Source organism: Euprymna scolopes, chromosome 19, assembly GCF_053919585.1.
Source record: "Euprymna scolopes isolate OS-2025 chromosome 19, ASM5391958v1, whole genome shotgun sequence".
NCBI lineage: Eukaryota > Metazoa > Mollusca > Cephalopoda > Sepiida > Sepiolidae > Euprymna > Euprymna scolopes.
The window spans coordinates 122,948,833-122,964,377 of NC_136500.1; the positions used below are offsets into that span (position 1 = coordinate 122,948,833).

At 34.9% G+C, this 15,545-nt stretch overlaps 1 protein-coding gene across 1 annotated transcript in view; it reads right to left on the bottom strand.

Moving 5' to 3' along the window:
• Window positions 1–1,233: 1,233 nt before the first annotated feature.
• The window catches only part of LOC145239946 (26S proteasome non-ATPase regulatory subunit 5-like), a 29,966-nt gene continuing 15,654 nt past the window's right edge, over window positions 1,234–15,545 (bottom strand). The window contains exons 4-8 of the mRNA XM_080103538.1: window positions 13,508–13,608; window positions 10,983–11,244; window positions 6,861–7,049; window positions 4,298–4,404; window positions 1,234–1,767 (exon numbers count right to left, since the gene is read on the bottom strand). Coding sequence (XP_079959664.1) covers window positions 1,357–1,767; window positions 4,298–4,404; window positions 6,861–7,049; window positions 10,983–11,244; window positions 13,508–13,608 — 1,070 coding nt within the window. The 3' untranslated portion in view covers window positions 1,234–1,356. The remainder of the gene's footprint in view (window positions 1,768–4,297; window positions 4,405–6,860; window positions 7,050–10,982; window positions 11,245–13,507; window positions 13,609–15,545) is intronic.

Sequence of the window (15,545 nt, forward strand, 5' to 3'; positions counted from 1 at the left end):
TTTATATCTCTACGGGTTATGTGGCACATTACAGCTCTGAACTAATTGTGGTTTCTGTTTTACAGATGTTTGAACTGAATCAGGTGTTAAATGGAGCCTGTTGAATGTCAACCAGTGATCCGGTTTTTGTATTTGAAAGGACGCACACCACAAGAGACTTGATGAAATGAACGAAACTTATGGTGATAATATCCCATCATATGACTTTGTAAAATGCTAGCATCATGAATTCAAACATGGCCGGAAGTCTGTGGAAACAGCTCCCAGACCTGGTCGCCCTCCCCGCTTCTGCCATTGATCAGGCATCTGTCCGTCAAGTTGAGGCTGCCATTTTGGAAGATTGGCGCATTACTATTCGCCAAATAGCCCAAGATGTCAAGATTAGTACAGGGTCTATGGAAACTATCATTCATGACCATTTGTATATGCATAAGGTGTCTGCCAGATGGATTCCCAGGTTGCTCACACCATTCCAGAAGTGAGAACAAATAGAGTGCTCGAAGATAAATTTGGAGATGTGCCAAGAAGATGAATCAAAGTTTTTCAAAAGACTGATTACACAGGATGAAATCTGGGTCAATCACTATGATCCAGAGACCAAAGCCCAGTCAATGCAGTGGAAGCACTTAGACTCACCACCTCCAAATAAGGCAAGAGTGCAGCCCTCTGCTAGCCAGGTCATGCTCAGGCTTCTGGGACCAGGACGGAGTAGTGATGACAGATTTCCTGGCAAAGGGTACCACAATTACAGGAGACTATTATGCGTCACTTCCGAGGAAATTAAGGGAAGCTATCAAAATCAAGAGGCGGGGCAAGATCAACAACGGTACCCTCCTCCTGCAGGAGAACCCTCCGGTCCACAACTCGCATGTCACCAGATCAGAAGCACGGGCGTGTGGTTATGGAATCCTCCCCATCCTCCCTACTCTCCTGACCTTGCACCCTCTGACTTTCACCTCTTCCCAGCCATGAAGTTGTTTTTGAAAAAGCGTTTCCCAAATGATGCAGCCTTGATTTCTGAAGTCACGTCGTGGTTGGAGGACCAACCTGGGGTGTTCTACAAAAACGGTCTCCAGAGCGGCATCAAATGATGGGAGAAATGCATAACTCTGGGTGGTTCCTATATAGAGAAAGACTAATAACTGTGCCAAGTTTCGTTGCTCTACTGCTATGGGAAGTGGGTCAGGGGCATTACTTATTGCACGCCCCTCGTACAAGGAGGAAAACAAACCATTTCTTTGTTAAATATAACTTTATTAGTCCAATTTTAAGCATTAAGAAAAAATTATCCCTTCCTTCCACACATTTTCAGAGACTATTGGAGAGCAGTCGAATTACAAAAAGAAAAAAAAAAAGTTAAATATTTTTTTCCTCAAGAGGCTCTGGGTCAACTGAACTCCCACTTTCCATATAACTTCGTCCAAGATCACGATATGTAACCAGTTTCTGATAAAATTCAGCACCAAAATATTCCTTAGTAAAATTACACTCGAGCAAAGCTTCAATGATTTTAAACTTTCCATATTTCCATTCTTGTTTTGATTCCATTGTCCAGTCGATCAGATATTCCTTGAATGTGGGATAGTTGCACATCAATTGTTGCCCCCATGGTTGAAAGGCAAGCGACAGCAGGACAGTCTGAGCGGCAAGACGGACGTTTTCAAATGGCTGTTGGCAGAATTCGAAGATGGATTTGAAAACATCCTGGCCAAGAAGCTGAAACCAGCGTTTGGTCAGAGTTAGAAGTTCTGGGGAATGGTGTGTGGGCTGAAATAACACAAAATTCATATTAGGGCAAAAGCCATTTTACTGTGGGGAAAATATAAGACAACTATTGACAAGATAATTACTTGTAATGGAAATCGCTCCAGGCAAGGCATGTAGCCACTTTATTTAAGCTTAAAAAATAAAAATAAAAAACACCTGGGTGATCTATTAGTTTTACTAGCAGTTTGAAGTAAATAGTGCAAACAATGGAAATGTTTTAATAATTAAAGGAATAGTCTTTGACATCAGAAAAAAAAAAAAAAAAAAAAAAATGCAAGGTCCCTCTCCACAAGTGGAAAATTTACTTTCATCGTAACTAATGTTTGTGCAAAATTTTAGAAATTTCAAAGCCATGCTTATTGAGAATAATGCAAACAAATTATTTAGGGGCAATTTCACCCCTATAATGGCCCTGGAGATGGGTGGGAAAGACAACCAGCGTTATCCTGGAAATTTTCACATAGCTATTCTATTATTTTACCCAATATAGTGATTTCAATAGTAAAAAATATGACTAGTATCATCAGCTAGAATAAATGCCAAAACGAAAACTTATGATTCTTATAAAAAAAAAAAAAAAAATCATAAGATTCAAGCAAACGCACCTGGACGGTTCAGTTTTATAATTAAGATGAGACTTCGACGTCATCAGGTAAGAATCGAAACCAAAATTCTCCAGCCTTATCTCCACCTGCCGACAGACATCCAACCTCAGATATGCACATACAGAGACAAGATTTAAACAAGGATGCTTGGATGATCCAGTGTTTTATCAAGATTCGAAAAATGTGGCTGTTGAGCTTTGGTTAGATTTGGAGTTTACAAAGCCAGTTAACTTTAAACAAAATGTTATTTTTTTTATAATAGAGTGCATGTTAGAGACAAATTTGATGCATTTTGAAAAGGAAATTAAACCGAAATTTAGTTGGATTAAATTTTAATTACAGACTGTTATTCATTTAAAATTTTTCAGAATTATTTCTCTTGGACTCTTCAAACATCAGGTATTTGATAATCATTAGCCTGAAATGTAACATCACTTCAGTCAAAAGTCCAGGAATAATTGCAATTACGGAATAGTTTCACTTTAAGTTTCCAAGTTTTTAAAACCAGGAATTGGAGCTCAGTCGAACACCTTTCATAGAAATAACGATGACAGACAAGTAACATCCGAGAAAAGGGCTGCAAAGAACAAAAGTCATTTCTGAGAATGAAAATGATTTTGGAACCGTCTAAGCAACAAAGTGTTCTTGGCAGTGTCTCAGATGTTGCAGCATGATCCTACACCAGAGAGGGGGGGGGAGGATAGAAAAATTAAGACAGAGTCTACAGTTAGGAAGGAGACATAAGTCATTCTTTGATTAAGCAGAAGTCATCTACCTCTCAATTGTTTAAAATCTTAGTGTTAATGAGGGAGGGTAGGGGTCTATTTTTTCAGTTAACAAATCACACACATCCACAAACAACCTGGCAATCAGGAATTGATAGTTCAAACCTTTCAATTGGCAATTAGTAAACAACACTATTGGCTAAGACGTTACTTCTGGGCCAACATTAAAGGAAATTAAACACCTATAAATGGCAAATATGGGCATAAGAGAAAAGCAGTTAAAGAGTGTTCTAATGACACGAAGTAATGAATATCACTATACATAATATTTGACAAAGACAGTTGTTGTAAGTGACAAACGTTTCTATCTACAAGTTATTTAATGCTGAAGAAAATTCAGCAATGGAAATCCTAGAGGCGTGATAATTTAATTAAAACCTTCAGTTGTTATCTTTGTTAGCAGCATGATTGACTTTTAGCCTTTAGTATTTGTGAGAAAAATAAAAAGGTTTCAATTTCTAGAATCAGATTTAACTTCATAGATACCAAGGCATTGATCAACCGATTGATCTCAAGTTTAGCTGTTCAAAAGTGACGTGTTGCAAGTCAACAGGCCGGGGCGTGGCAGACTTGGCTTCAGAAAAAGGGCTATGACTTTGTACCCTCCTCACTGCACCCTTCTCGTTCCGACCCGAACCCGCTGGACTATTTCATTTGGTCATACATCAAGAACATCAACCCTGACCCTAACCCACAACACCAAATCTGGCCTGATAATTGAGCTTCCGCCAACAGTTGTGGAAGAGGCATGATCCGAGGATTATCAAGGTGCTGATGGAGGATGAAGATGTCAGCTCTAAATAGATTTTTTTTTCAATAAAAGTTTGGAAATAAAGCTGCAGTGTTTTCTTTAGGGTGACAACTTTATCATTCCACCCGGTAAGGAATCCCATGAGAAATGGAGTCGGGTTGACGTCTAAACTGGTACAACAATGTACCCACAATAAGGAACAATAAGGAACACCTATGTTGAAAGCCAAAACCATGAAGTAGAAATCTTAAGATATGCCAAACTCAGGTTTTTTTTTTTTTTTTAAATGTGCAAAAGAATATACGTACGAACATGAAATGACTTTTCTATATTTTATTAATGCTATCAATTTTCAGATTAAAAATAAAAAAATGGTTAAAATGTCTTACCTTTAACATAATGAGATAATGAATAGCAGTCAAACCTCTGGTCCTCATGTCCGAAGATTTCTCAAGTGCTTTGCCGATGGTTATGATAAACTGATCCAGTTTATCATCTGATCAAGTAAAAAAAAAAAAAAAAAAAAACGCTAGTTTCAAGTCACAGCTTTATAAAATATAAAAATACAGTTGCAGGGTGAACAGGAAACATAACTTATAAAGTGGATTATCTGTCAGCTTTGTGTTCGCATCATGTAGTTTCAGACTACAAATTATATAGATTTTACAATAGATATTTCAATGTTCATCTTTTGAATGGTTTCAGATTACAAATTATACAGACCTTAGAATAGACTGACGTTTCAAATGTTCATCTTTGGAATTGTAAGATCAAATAAGCTGTTCTTGATAATAGACATCTTTAGTTTTGAATACAAAAAAAAACTGTTCAAAATTCGTTTTAAACTTATGAAATTTTTTATCCCTACAGACCTATGTGTCATGCTTATGCAATTATAGGAAATTACTGGTCAAGAAATGCAAACGGTCACAAAATCACCCTTTATTCCCTAGGTTGTCATTCATCCAAGTCATCAGCAATTAATATATAAGTGAAAGCAAAAGAAATATTTACGAACACCATTTCCAGACAATTACAGTAAATCTAAATTATTACATACTAGCAGTAAACACCTGGTGTAGTCTCGTCATAGTATCATACAGGCAGAGATGTATTTTTAAAAAAATAGGATTCGAATCACAAGTCTAATATCACTAACTAGTAAATATGAAGAATAGTTCCAATGCTAAAATGATTCAGAACAAATTTATATAGGAATTTAAGTGTTAGACTCGGCCAACAATGAATACAGAGCTTACACAGAGGGACGGGAGAGTGTCTTTGGAGTAAAGCAGTTGGCCATGTTTAGAGATAAAACATGCCACATTTAAGATTTTAATTGATTTAACTGGATGCATAGGTTGGCTTGTACACTACAATTTAATCTGCTAATTAATGTTAAAGGTTATGCAAATCCTTTAATCATTTTTTGCTTTAAGTTATGAACACCAGTTTAATAATTAAGTTTTATGACGAAATCTATTCAGTAAAATCAACCACCAACACATTTTTCAGAGGTTGTACTGCCTATTTTGAAATCAAATTCATAAAACAACATGTTTGTGTCGCCATATTTTCAAACTATTCTGAAACTAAAAGTTGCAGAGCAGCCCTATGAGTCTCAAATGATCGGATTTATGAACTGTTCTTTCATGGGTCTTTAGCGAGTTTAAATAGTTTTTAAGGGGTCGAAATTGAAAAAAAAATATTGTTATACATTTTGTGCATTCATCTTAATTTTTAATCGGTTCATACGCGTGTCACATTTGCTCACCTTCAAATTGTTTTGCTTTCGATTCTAGCCGATTCACCCAAATACGTTTTACTTTAGAATTCACAATATGTACAAACTCGGGACAAATTAAAATATATTTTAGCATATCTTATAGCAGGGCAAAGCCGGGTGCTCCTAGCTAGTAAAAAAACAATTTTTTTTTTTTTTTTTTTTTTTTTTTTACAACTTAACCCATTTTTTATGTTGAAAGGTTCTTTAAATTCTTTATCTTTCAAATATAAAGATTTTTGTTTTTTTACATAAGGAAATCGTTTTACTTTGCAAAACATTGTTCTGAAGAGTTAAAGACATGTCAGGTGCATTTTAGGTTAGATGACCAGTATCTTTGACTGGCTGCTATGACAGCTGAACATTTATAGTATTGGTACTAAGTATTCTTTGAATTGAACTAATATCTATAGAAAAATGTAGCAATTTAATTGCTAAAAATATTGTACATCTGATACATGTTATAGATTTAATAAGCATAGAAAAATTATGGGCAAATTAGATATAGAATTTAAAGTGTGATGCAAGCCATTTTGTTTACCCAAAACTACTGGTGAATTGCTCTAATCAAGGGCGATAACTAGTCCAAGGGAAATCACTTGTGCCCCTAACATTTAAATATTTTAAGTTAATTTTTTCCACTTACTATGTAAGAGTGCCGATTTGAAAGTCAACTTTAGAAAGCCAACAATTTTGAAATACATTTGTACTCAATTTTTGAGTGATATAACACCTTCAGAGATACTTTTCATTTATTGTGGCATGGTGTCAAAACTAAAGTGTTTTGGTTTAACAGATTTTCAAACATTCAATTATGACTGCATGAAATAAAAAAAGTGCATTTCCCCTTTTTATGCCAAAAATGTAGAACCGATTTTTTTTTTTTTTTTAAATGTAATTTTCTTTATAAATTTTTTTAAAATTATAATGGTTAATTAAAATAAGAAATTTTAGAACACCATTGTTAGCTTAATATTCCTCAAATGAAAAGAATTTCACTTGAAAATTTATAATTTACTGCTTTTTGGAACCATTCATTTTAAAATAAGATTGGAAATCTCTACCTTAGCAACAGTAGATTGAACAGCTTTGCTGATATTTTTAATTTGTGAAATTAAAACAGTGCATGCCTTAGCATATTGAAATTTGTACTGCATCCAAATACTTACCATATGTTTGTAGAACCCTTTTCCCATCAGCAGTGGCTCCAATTTGAGCAACAGTTTCTATGGCGATTCCTTTCAGCGTCATATCTTTACTTTCTATAGCTGAGAAGAGACTTGACATAAACACTTTGTATTGCATACAAATGATATTCGGTTTTAATTTGGCCAAACAACCAAAGAACGTAATCAGACCTGAAATACGAGAAACAGAACATTATTCAAATCGAATGACCTTGCGCAACATTCTGCTGGTACATAACGGGGTAGACAGACCCAAAAGCATCCCTGGTCAGACTCAGACCATCCAAGTGAAAATTTCCTAAAAATCAGTAAATTGAAAAAAAAACTTGACTGGAATTGGCCTTTGTGGAAAAAGTAATTTCCTAGTTGGTCTCTGGATAGATCCTCATAAACCTGGATGTTATCTTCCAGTCAACATGTGTATGGTTGAAATACAGATCATAGCAAAGACCATAATCATTCAGGGTTGAAAAGAATGAAGAAATTGGGAAGGGGGGGGAGGACAGTCACAGCTATTCTTCCTGAAGAAGGAGAGTTGGACGCTCCAGATTACCAGTTGATTTTCCAGAGATTTGCGGGTCAGTTCAGCTGGATTGCTTCTCCAGGCAGGTAGGCTGGGTCCTTTGAAGCCCAATTAAAGGACAGAGGACTCGTATTTCAGCTTGGTTAGGCAATTCTCACTCAACATTGGGAAGATAAATACCACAAAGGTATAATTTTTTTTATACATTTGTTTATAAGCACAGCTTTTAGTTTGGTTTGGAAATTTATTTTTACACACGAGTCATCAGGAGGCCACTCGAAGATAATGGTTAATGAGTGTACAGGAGTCAATGCAACAGTATCTTAGTAATCGTTAGAGGAAATTTGGTAAATTGGATTAGTTAAGAGGATGGCTCAAATATTTGTTTATGTTGGACTTGAAGATGACCAGATTGTAATCAGCTGCAAAGCAGGCAAACAGAAGCGTTTCACAGGCATGCAGTTTGTGAATAAGAAGCTTTGTTCATGGAATCTACGTTTAGCTTTAGGCACAGATAAAGAGTGGGAGAAAGTATTGATAGTGGTTTCAACCAGACGAGTGTTTGTGAAAGTTTGGTGAGAGGATCATAGATGGGAGCTCAGATGAGCACTGGCCATGGAAGATAAAGATAAAGTAGAGACAGCCTTACAACTCTTCGTCTGTGGGGAAAAGGTTGCAGGGAAGAGAAAAGGCTACAAAGTTTATTCTGAACTCTTAAGGTAGGATAAGGTCTTTCTAGCAGCTTCTGCCAAGATGTGGCAACAGTACTTCATCCTTGGACGTATTAGGTTTGTGCAAAAGATTATCGTTTTCTCACATGTTACGTTTATATACGATTTCTGAATAAATTGATATATATATATATATATATATATATATAGCCATGTTATAAATCATTTTTAAGCACGTTTTTTGCCCTATCAAATCATGTTATTACCATTTTTAATCCCTTAATTTTTTTTGTAAGATTTGATAGCATCGACAATTCAAATCCTCAAGGCAGCTTGTAACATCAATGATGCATTTGGTCCAGAAACCACAAACAAACATGTGGCACAACGGTGGTTCAAGAAATTTCTCAATGGTGATGAGAGCCTCGAAAATGAACACAGCCAGCCAACTGCAGTTGATAAACACTTAAAAGCCTTAATTGAAGCCAATCCTCACAAAAGTTCCTATTGAACTCTAGGTCAACCACTCCGTCATTAGCTATTTAAAGCAAATAGAAGATAAATTGGATAAACGGGTGCGGAATGATAATCAAAAAAAATTGTTTTGAGGCATCTTCTAGGCTCCTTCTGTTTAACAAAGACATTTCTTGAATGGATTGTGATGCGTGTTAAGTGGATCCTCTACAATAACTGGCAATGTTCAGCACAGTGGTTAGATGGAAAAGCTTCACAACACTTCCCAACGCAGAAATTACACAAAGTTGTGGTGACTGGTGCTCTGCAGCCAGTCTCATCCATCACAGCTTGAATCCAGGCAAAATAATTACAGCAGAGATCTACTGCTGACAAATTGATGAAATGATGCACCAGAAGCTCCAATATATGTGCCCGAGATGAAGGGAAAAATTCTCCATGACAATGCTCGTTTGCATGTTGCTCAACTGACACTGCAGTAGCTGAAGGAATTGGGCTGTGAGGCTGTCTCGTTAGTAATATTCGCTGGACCTGTTGCCCACTGATTAGGACTTCCAAGTATCTCGATAACTTTCTGCACAAAAAAATGCTTCAAAACCCGAGAGGATACCAAATCAGCCTTCAATGTTTCATCACTTCCAGAATTCTGGATTTCTATGCTAATGGGATGAATAAACTTGTTTCTCGTTGGCAAAAATGTGTCGATTCTAATGGTTCTTATTTCGATGAATAAAGTTTTTTATGAAAGGAGTTATGATCTTTTGAAGTTGAACTTTTTTTTTTTACAGCCTAATATTAAGCATTAGACTTGGAAAACGGTATTAAATACCTGGCTCTTATGATATAGGTAGAGAATTGCATTAGCAGTGAGATATCTACTGGAATGATAGAAGGATCTCACCATTTTTCCAGTGACTTTGGCAATGGATTTGATGTACATGTTCCATTTCAGATCAGGAGTAAAGATCAAGCTCAGAAGCTTGTCAAAACATGGAGCCTCCAAGACGAGAGCCATTCATTTCAATTCATGTCAGATGAGGATCAGAGCATTGATGATGTAAACTTGGATTTTAGATGCATTAAAAGTAACCAGCCACTTTTCCCCATTGTACCATGTTCTCACGACCAGAAGAGAGAATCAGAGAGAACTTGGTCATTTACAGCCTTTGAAGTGTTGCCATAGATGGTAGGGTCGTCAACATAAATGTTTACGACTGATTTTAGAATGTGATATGCAAGACCACCCATGTAGATCAGGAAGAGGGTTGGCCCCATGATGGATCCCGAGAGGCTCAGACATTAATACTGTGAGCTGATTTCTGTGCATCAATTACTCTTATGAACCCATCAGAGAGATAGGATTTAATAATTAAAACATTTCCAGCTATACCATAGCTGAAGTTCTTATGAAGTAGACCTTTATGCCATACCCTATCAAAGGCCTTTGATATGTCAAGAGCAATCACCCTAGAAAGGAAGCCTTCACCGAGATTCACTAATCCTATGAGAACTATAAGCACATCTGCTGTAGAACAGAAACCAGATTGCATGTCACTAAGACCTTTATTTTTGGTGAAGTGGTTGACTACTATTTAACAGAAGTCAGCAACTTACTCATGATGCACAGGAGACTTATTGGTCTCTGAGAGGGAGATGACCGATCACATGGATTTTTAAATACGGGACATACTGACAAGGTTTTCCAGGGTGTTGAGAAGCAATTCTTAAGATAACGCTTAATCAGCTTTGTAAGTATGAGGGCTAGGTCTTTTTGAATCTTTTTCAGCACTAATTGAAATGCCATCAGGGCTAATTGCTTTACTGGAATCAAGTGTTTTCTGATACAGGAGGAAATACAAGGGGGGGGGGCTTGATCGCATAGCATAGAATTTGCTACAAAGTTCTTGGCAAAGAGTTTTATCTTTATCTGATGCTAATGAAATTACCTCAAGTCTATTGATGATGATTGGGCTGGAACCCATGCTTCTGATCAGGATCCTGCTAGTTATTTGCAAAAATTGGTGGGAACCAAGCCGCATCTCAACTCCTTTGGACTTAACAGACTGAGCATACAACTAGTGTTCTTTATTCCTCTTTTACAGTGGTAGATCTGATATAAATGTATGGAAGCTATGTCAATCAGCCATAGAGTACTAATATACTGTATGATGGAGAAAGACGTCTGAGGACTTGTTACATTTTGTTTTTATCTTAATTGAAACAATCAAGTGGTCAGAAGATTCATTATTATTATAAGGCTGACTAGATCGAACTTTAGATTGGCACAAATGAGGTGATCATGGAAGAGGCCATAAACACATGAGGCTGTGTTCATAACCTTGCGCCCTCAAATTTGACAGCACATCAACCCAACATGTTATATATTTCTAAAAGTAAAAATTTATGAAGGATACAATAAAGCAAAATTTTACATACTAGGAAGAAGAGTTGCAAGAATTGAGTCAGCATCAATAATGGTAAAAAGGTTTTCTATCTTTGCCAGGATTCCTGCATCCGAACACCACCGGAAACCAAAATCTGTCTGTGTAAGGGTCGTCAGAATTTCTAGGCAATTCGTTTGAGCCAGAATATCAGGCGTGTCATCTTCAAAGAGTTCGTCTACAAGTTTGCGCATTAAACCAGAACCCCCAATCACTGGGAGATTTCCAGGGTCTGCTGCTGCAACATTCATTATCATCTGTAAAGGAATGGCTTGGATTCAGAACAAATATAAATGAATACGATTAACATTTTTTTTAGCGTTTACAAGACATGGTTGATTTGTCATTCGTTTGAAATAGCAGTTTTGTTGAGAATACAAAGATTGTATGGAAAAAAATCATATTTAGAGTTTTAAATACCATTTAAGAAACAATGATTGAAAAGCAGATTGACTGGAATCAATGGATAAAATTTCCCTCTTGCACAACGCAACCGGAAAAATTGTTTTAACGTGAAAAAATACATCAAACTCTTGCATTGATTTTTAACTTTTTTGCGAGTAACTCATGGGACCTGTGGAAATTCCAGACTTTCCTATGTAATATATTGATGTTGGCATTTTGTGGATGTTCAGCATAAATAGAAACACCCTGATATTGTAGCTCTTGTTGAAACTAGTTATACAAGTTAGTAGAGATGCCAGATATACTCTGGTTGTAATATACGCTTAAACCCGATTTTAATTGATGCAGATTTTGTATTAACTATTATAGTCAATTTTCTATCGATTGAGATTTGAAAAATATAAAACTATATCCATATTACTTGGGTGTGTCAGCTCTAATCGAAACCAAAACTTAGAAATTCTTGGTAAAATTTATTACAAGAAATGGAAGTTCATAATTAAATGACAGTCACTCAGATGTAAGTGTGACACAAAATAACACTATTGTATTAATATAGCAATGAAAAAATTGAGTTGAAATTTTAAATTTTTATTTGACCAATTATGTCAAATATATTTTACTGCCAGTAAGCAGTTAGTCTTTTTTAAACTCAACATGAAAAGTTAAGTTAGGTTGTATTATATAATATACAATCCAAAAAGGGTTAAACATTTCATGTTATATTGAAGTTTTAATTTGTATAAAAATTTATATTTCAGATAAATTATTGGCACGACTGAATTTTAATTTAAGCCAATGTTTTCTATTGTCATGCTCAACTTTTGAAGAAAAGCAGTTGCTGATCTTAAGTTTAATTTTTATCACTCATTGTTTTACACATTTTTGATTTTTATAATTTTACTAAAATTACCCACCGCAATAGCATCCCACTCCATTTTTTTCTGAAGTGAATAAATAAAAACCAACGCAAGGATTAGTTATTACCCTTAAAACATTAAGATGGAAGTTTTTCATGTTATAAATTTTCATATCACTAATCAAATCAAGATCAACTATTGTCATACAATCAACTGTCTTTTATACAAGTTTATTAAGTTTCAAAGTTAAATTAAAAGTTTACACTTATATGCATTAGTTTCTAATAACTTCAAAAAGAAAAGACACTAATTTAAAAAACAAGTGAAGCATGCATAGTCCCATGAGTACAGTGACCGAATAAAAAAAATTAAAAAAAAGACTAAGTTCAGCATTTGCTACCCCCATTTAACCCCAAAAGTCCCCAGGCAACATCAAATCCTTGTGAAAATGAATGAATGGTGCAGTTTAGGCCTTAACATAATTTCAGTTCTGAGCCATGTAAAAAAAGTGACAAAGTCCATTTGCATCCGCCCCCCCCCATTTAGCCCCAAAAGTCCATCTTAACATTTAAATTTGAGTTCAACACCATGCAAAACTGCTAAATAGGCATACACAGAAAATTTGACACATGGTAAAATAGCCCCAAAAAGGGAGTGTTCTTATTAGCCCTAAAAAAGCCCTGGGGTACACCCAAGAGTTATCGTGAAGTATAGACAAATAAAATTATATAGAAAACAGTTACAACTTTTCAGAAAGTTTTATCAAAATCGAAGGCATTTTTTAATAAGCACAAGTGTCAATTTTAGCCATTTTAACCAGAAAGCACCCCGATGCGCCCCATAGTGGTGCTTTCTGGTTAAAATTGACACGGGGGGGGGGGGGGATTTCCAGGAAAATCCATTCTGTTACTTTTTTTACTCATGTTTGATGAGTGTGCAAAGTTAAAAAAATTCCAAGGTATAGTTATTGAGAAAAGTTAGGACAGATGAACGAATGGATGGACAGACGAGGGTAAATTTACAGGTCCACCCTCCTTTTGTTGGGGAGGAGGGGGACCAAAAGGAGATAGAAGTTTAAATTTAAAATATTTTCATAATACAAATTTAAGATCAATTTATGCAAAAATAAGTTAAAAACCACAAGAAGCAAGATATTCCAAGGATAACTATAGTACAGTTGAACCAAAGTTTGAGATGGATATTTAGGTTTCAATTCGAATTTAATTATCATGTAAAAGGTAAAAACAGTTCTTACCTCATAAAATCGGAACCTTACGACATCACTTTTTGCCATGGCAGTTTCAAGCTCTTGAAGATGACTATCAATTAGGCGAAATGCGCCATTGTTACAATTACCTTGAATAGAGAGGAAAGGAAACGGCTTCAAAAGAATCATTAAAATTTGCCACTTGATAAAACGTAAATATTAAATTAACAGATTAGCATGAAAATCTGGTCAAATAGTGTACGACCTAGAATTGCAGGTCAACATAAGTCACAGAATATCAGATTAATATTCAACTATGTAATTTTAAACAAAGTCTCATGTGGGCAAAGTTTAGAAAACATCTAGAAAACAGAATATCAAGAGAGAAAAAAAAAAGAAAAAGAAAAGAAAAAGAAAAAGAAAAGAGAAGAAAAGAAAAAGAAAAGAGAAGAAAAGAAAAAGAAAAGAAAAGAAAAGAAAAGAAAAAGAAAAGAAAAGAAAAGAAAAAGAAAAGAAAAGAAAAGAAAAAGAAAAAGAAAAAGAAAGAAAAGAAAAGAAAAGAAAAGAAAAGAAAAGAAAAAAAAAAAAAAAAAAAAAAAAAAAAAAAAAAAAGAAAAGTCTTGTATATCCATTGCTGCTCAGTATTTTAAGCCAGGTAAAAAATTTTTTTTTTTTTTTTTTTAAATAAAAAGCATCCAGGGTCGCCCTCCATTAGTGCTAAATTTACTTTAACCATGGCTAATGTTGGTGTAACATATATAAAAAAAAATTCAAATAGAAGAAAAAACTGAAGAAATGATTTTAGGGAAATTGTACCCCTATAATGCACCCGAGGTGGGTTAACCAAAGTCATCCCAGAAAATTTGTTCTAGCAAAAAGTTACTTTCACTATGACTAATATTTGTGCAAAATTTAAAATCCAACGCAGGATCATCGAGAAAAGTATGAACAAACGAATGGAGTAAATTACTACATCCAAACCCTCCTTTGTTGAGAGACAAAATATGCGCAAAGTTTTGCACCCGCTACAATTAGTAAAGGAGGAATTTCAATGGGATCAGCTGCAATTATCCATTACATTTATAAACATCGACCATTAAAATTTGATCTTTAGTTTTTATAGATTTCCTCCTTTTTACCTAAAGGTATATTGCCACTTTGATGCAAGGGACTATTTGGCATCATGTCTAACAGATTGTGAGGAGTTGAGTAGAGAGATGTTTGTTCACATTACATTTAAATGTCTGCATGTCAGTATAGTCAGAACTAGGAAAGAATTCCCCAGTCTAGTTCAAAAGACAACTTAGTTTTTCCGGTATTCACTACCTCAATGAAGGAGTGGAATTTTGCTGCTTAGTCTGGTATGTATGTTAAGGGAGGCACGAGTGCTATGAGTTCAGAGATAATCCTAGACAAAAACTTGAGCAGTTATGGTATGATGAGAGGCACTCATTCAGCATCAGATTGATGAGACAGTCAAACTTCCAACCTGACATCACTGAGTAGCAGTTACTATATATCGAGTATTATATATATATATATATATATATATATATATATATATATATATATATATATATAAATAGAGAATTGGCTTTATACTACAAAATCTGCATAAAATATCATTTAAGAGTATTTTTTGATCGGGCAGAATGTAAGATTTAATAGCAAAATGAAACTTAGTTATTTCTAAAATGTCTTATATAAGTTTGAATATTTACATTATAAAGGATGGTTCGTTCTTATGTTTCAAAATTTTCAGATGTAAATTTTGAAGTAGAATTCAGACTACCATTCTCGCAAGATGTGAACAGTCGTTTGAATTCAAATAATTTCCCATTTTGTTGGATATGAAATTGCAGTTTGATCATTTCAAAACTAGTTATAAGAATTAAGTTTTAAGATTTTAACATTCGTGAATGAAACTGCAAGAGATCAGAAAAGAACTTGCTCCACAAAAATCAGGTACAAGACCAATTTCCTGTAACCATCCAATCCATTGATGAATGCTTTATTTGGTTATTTTTGATTAGCTTCATGGCAGTTTCTCAATTGGCTGGGTTTCGGTTGACTGAAACATCTATAA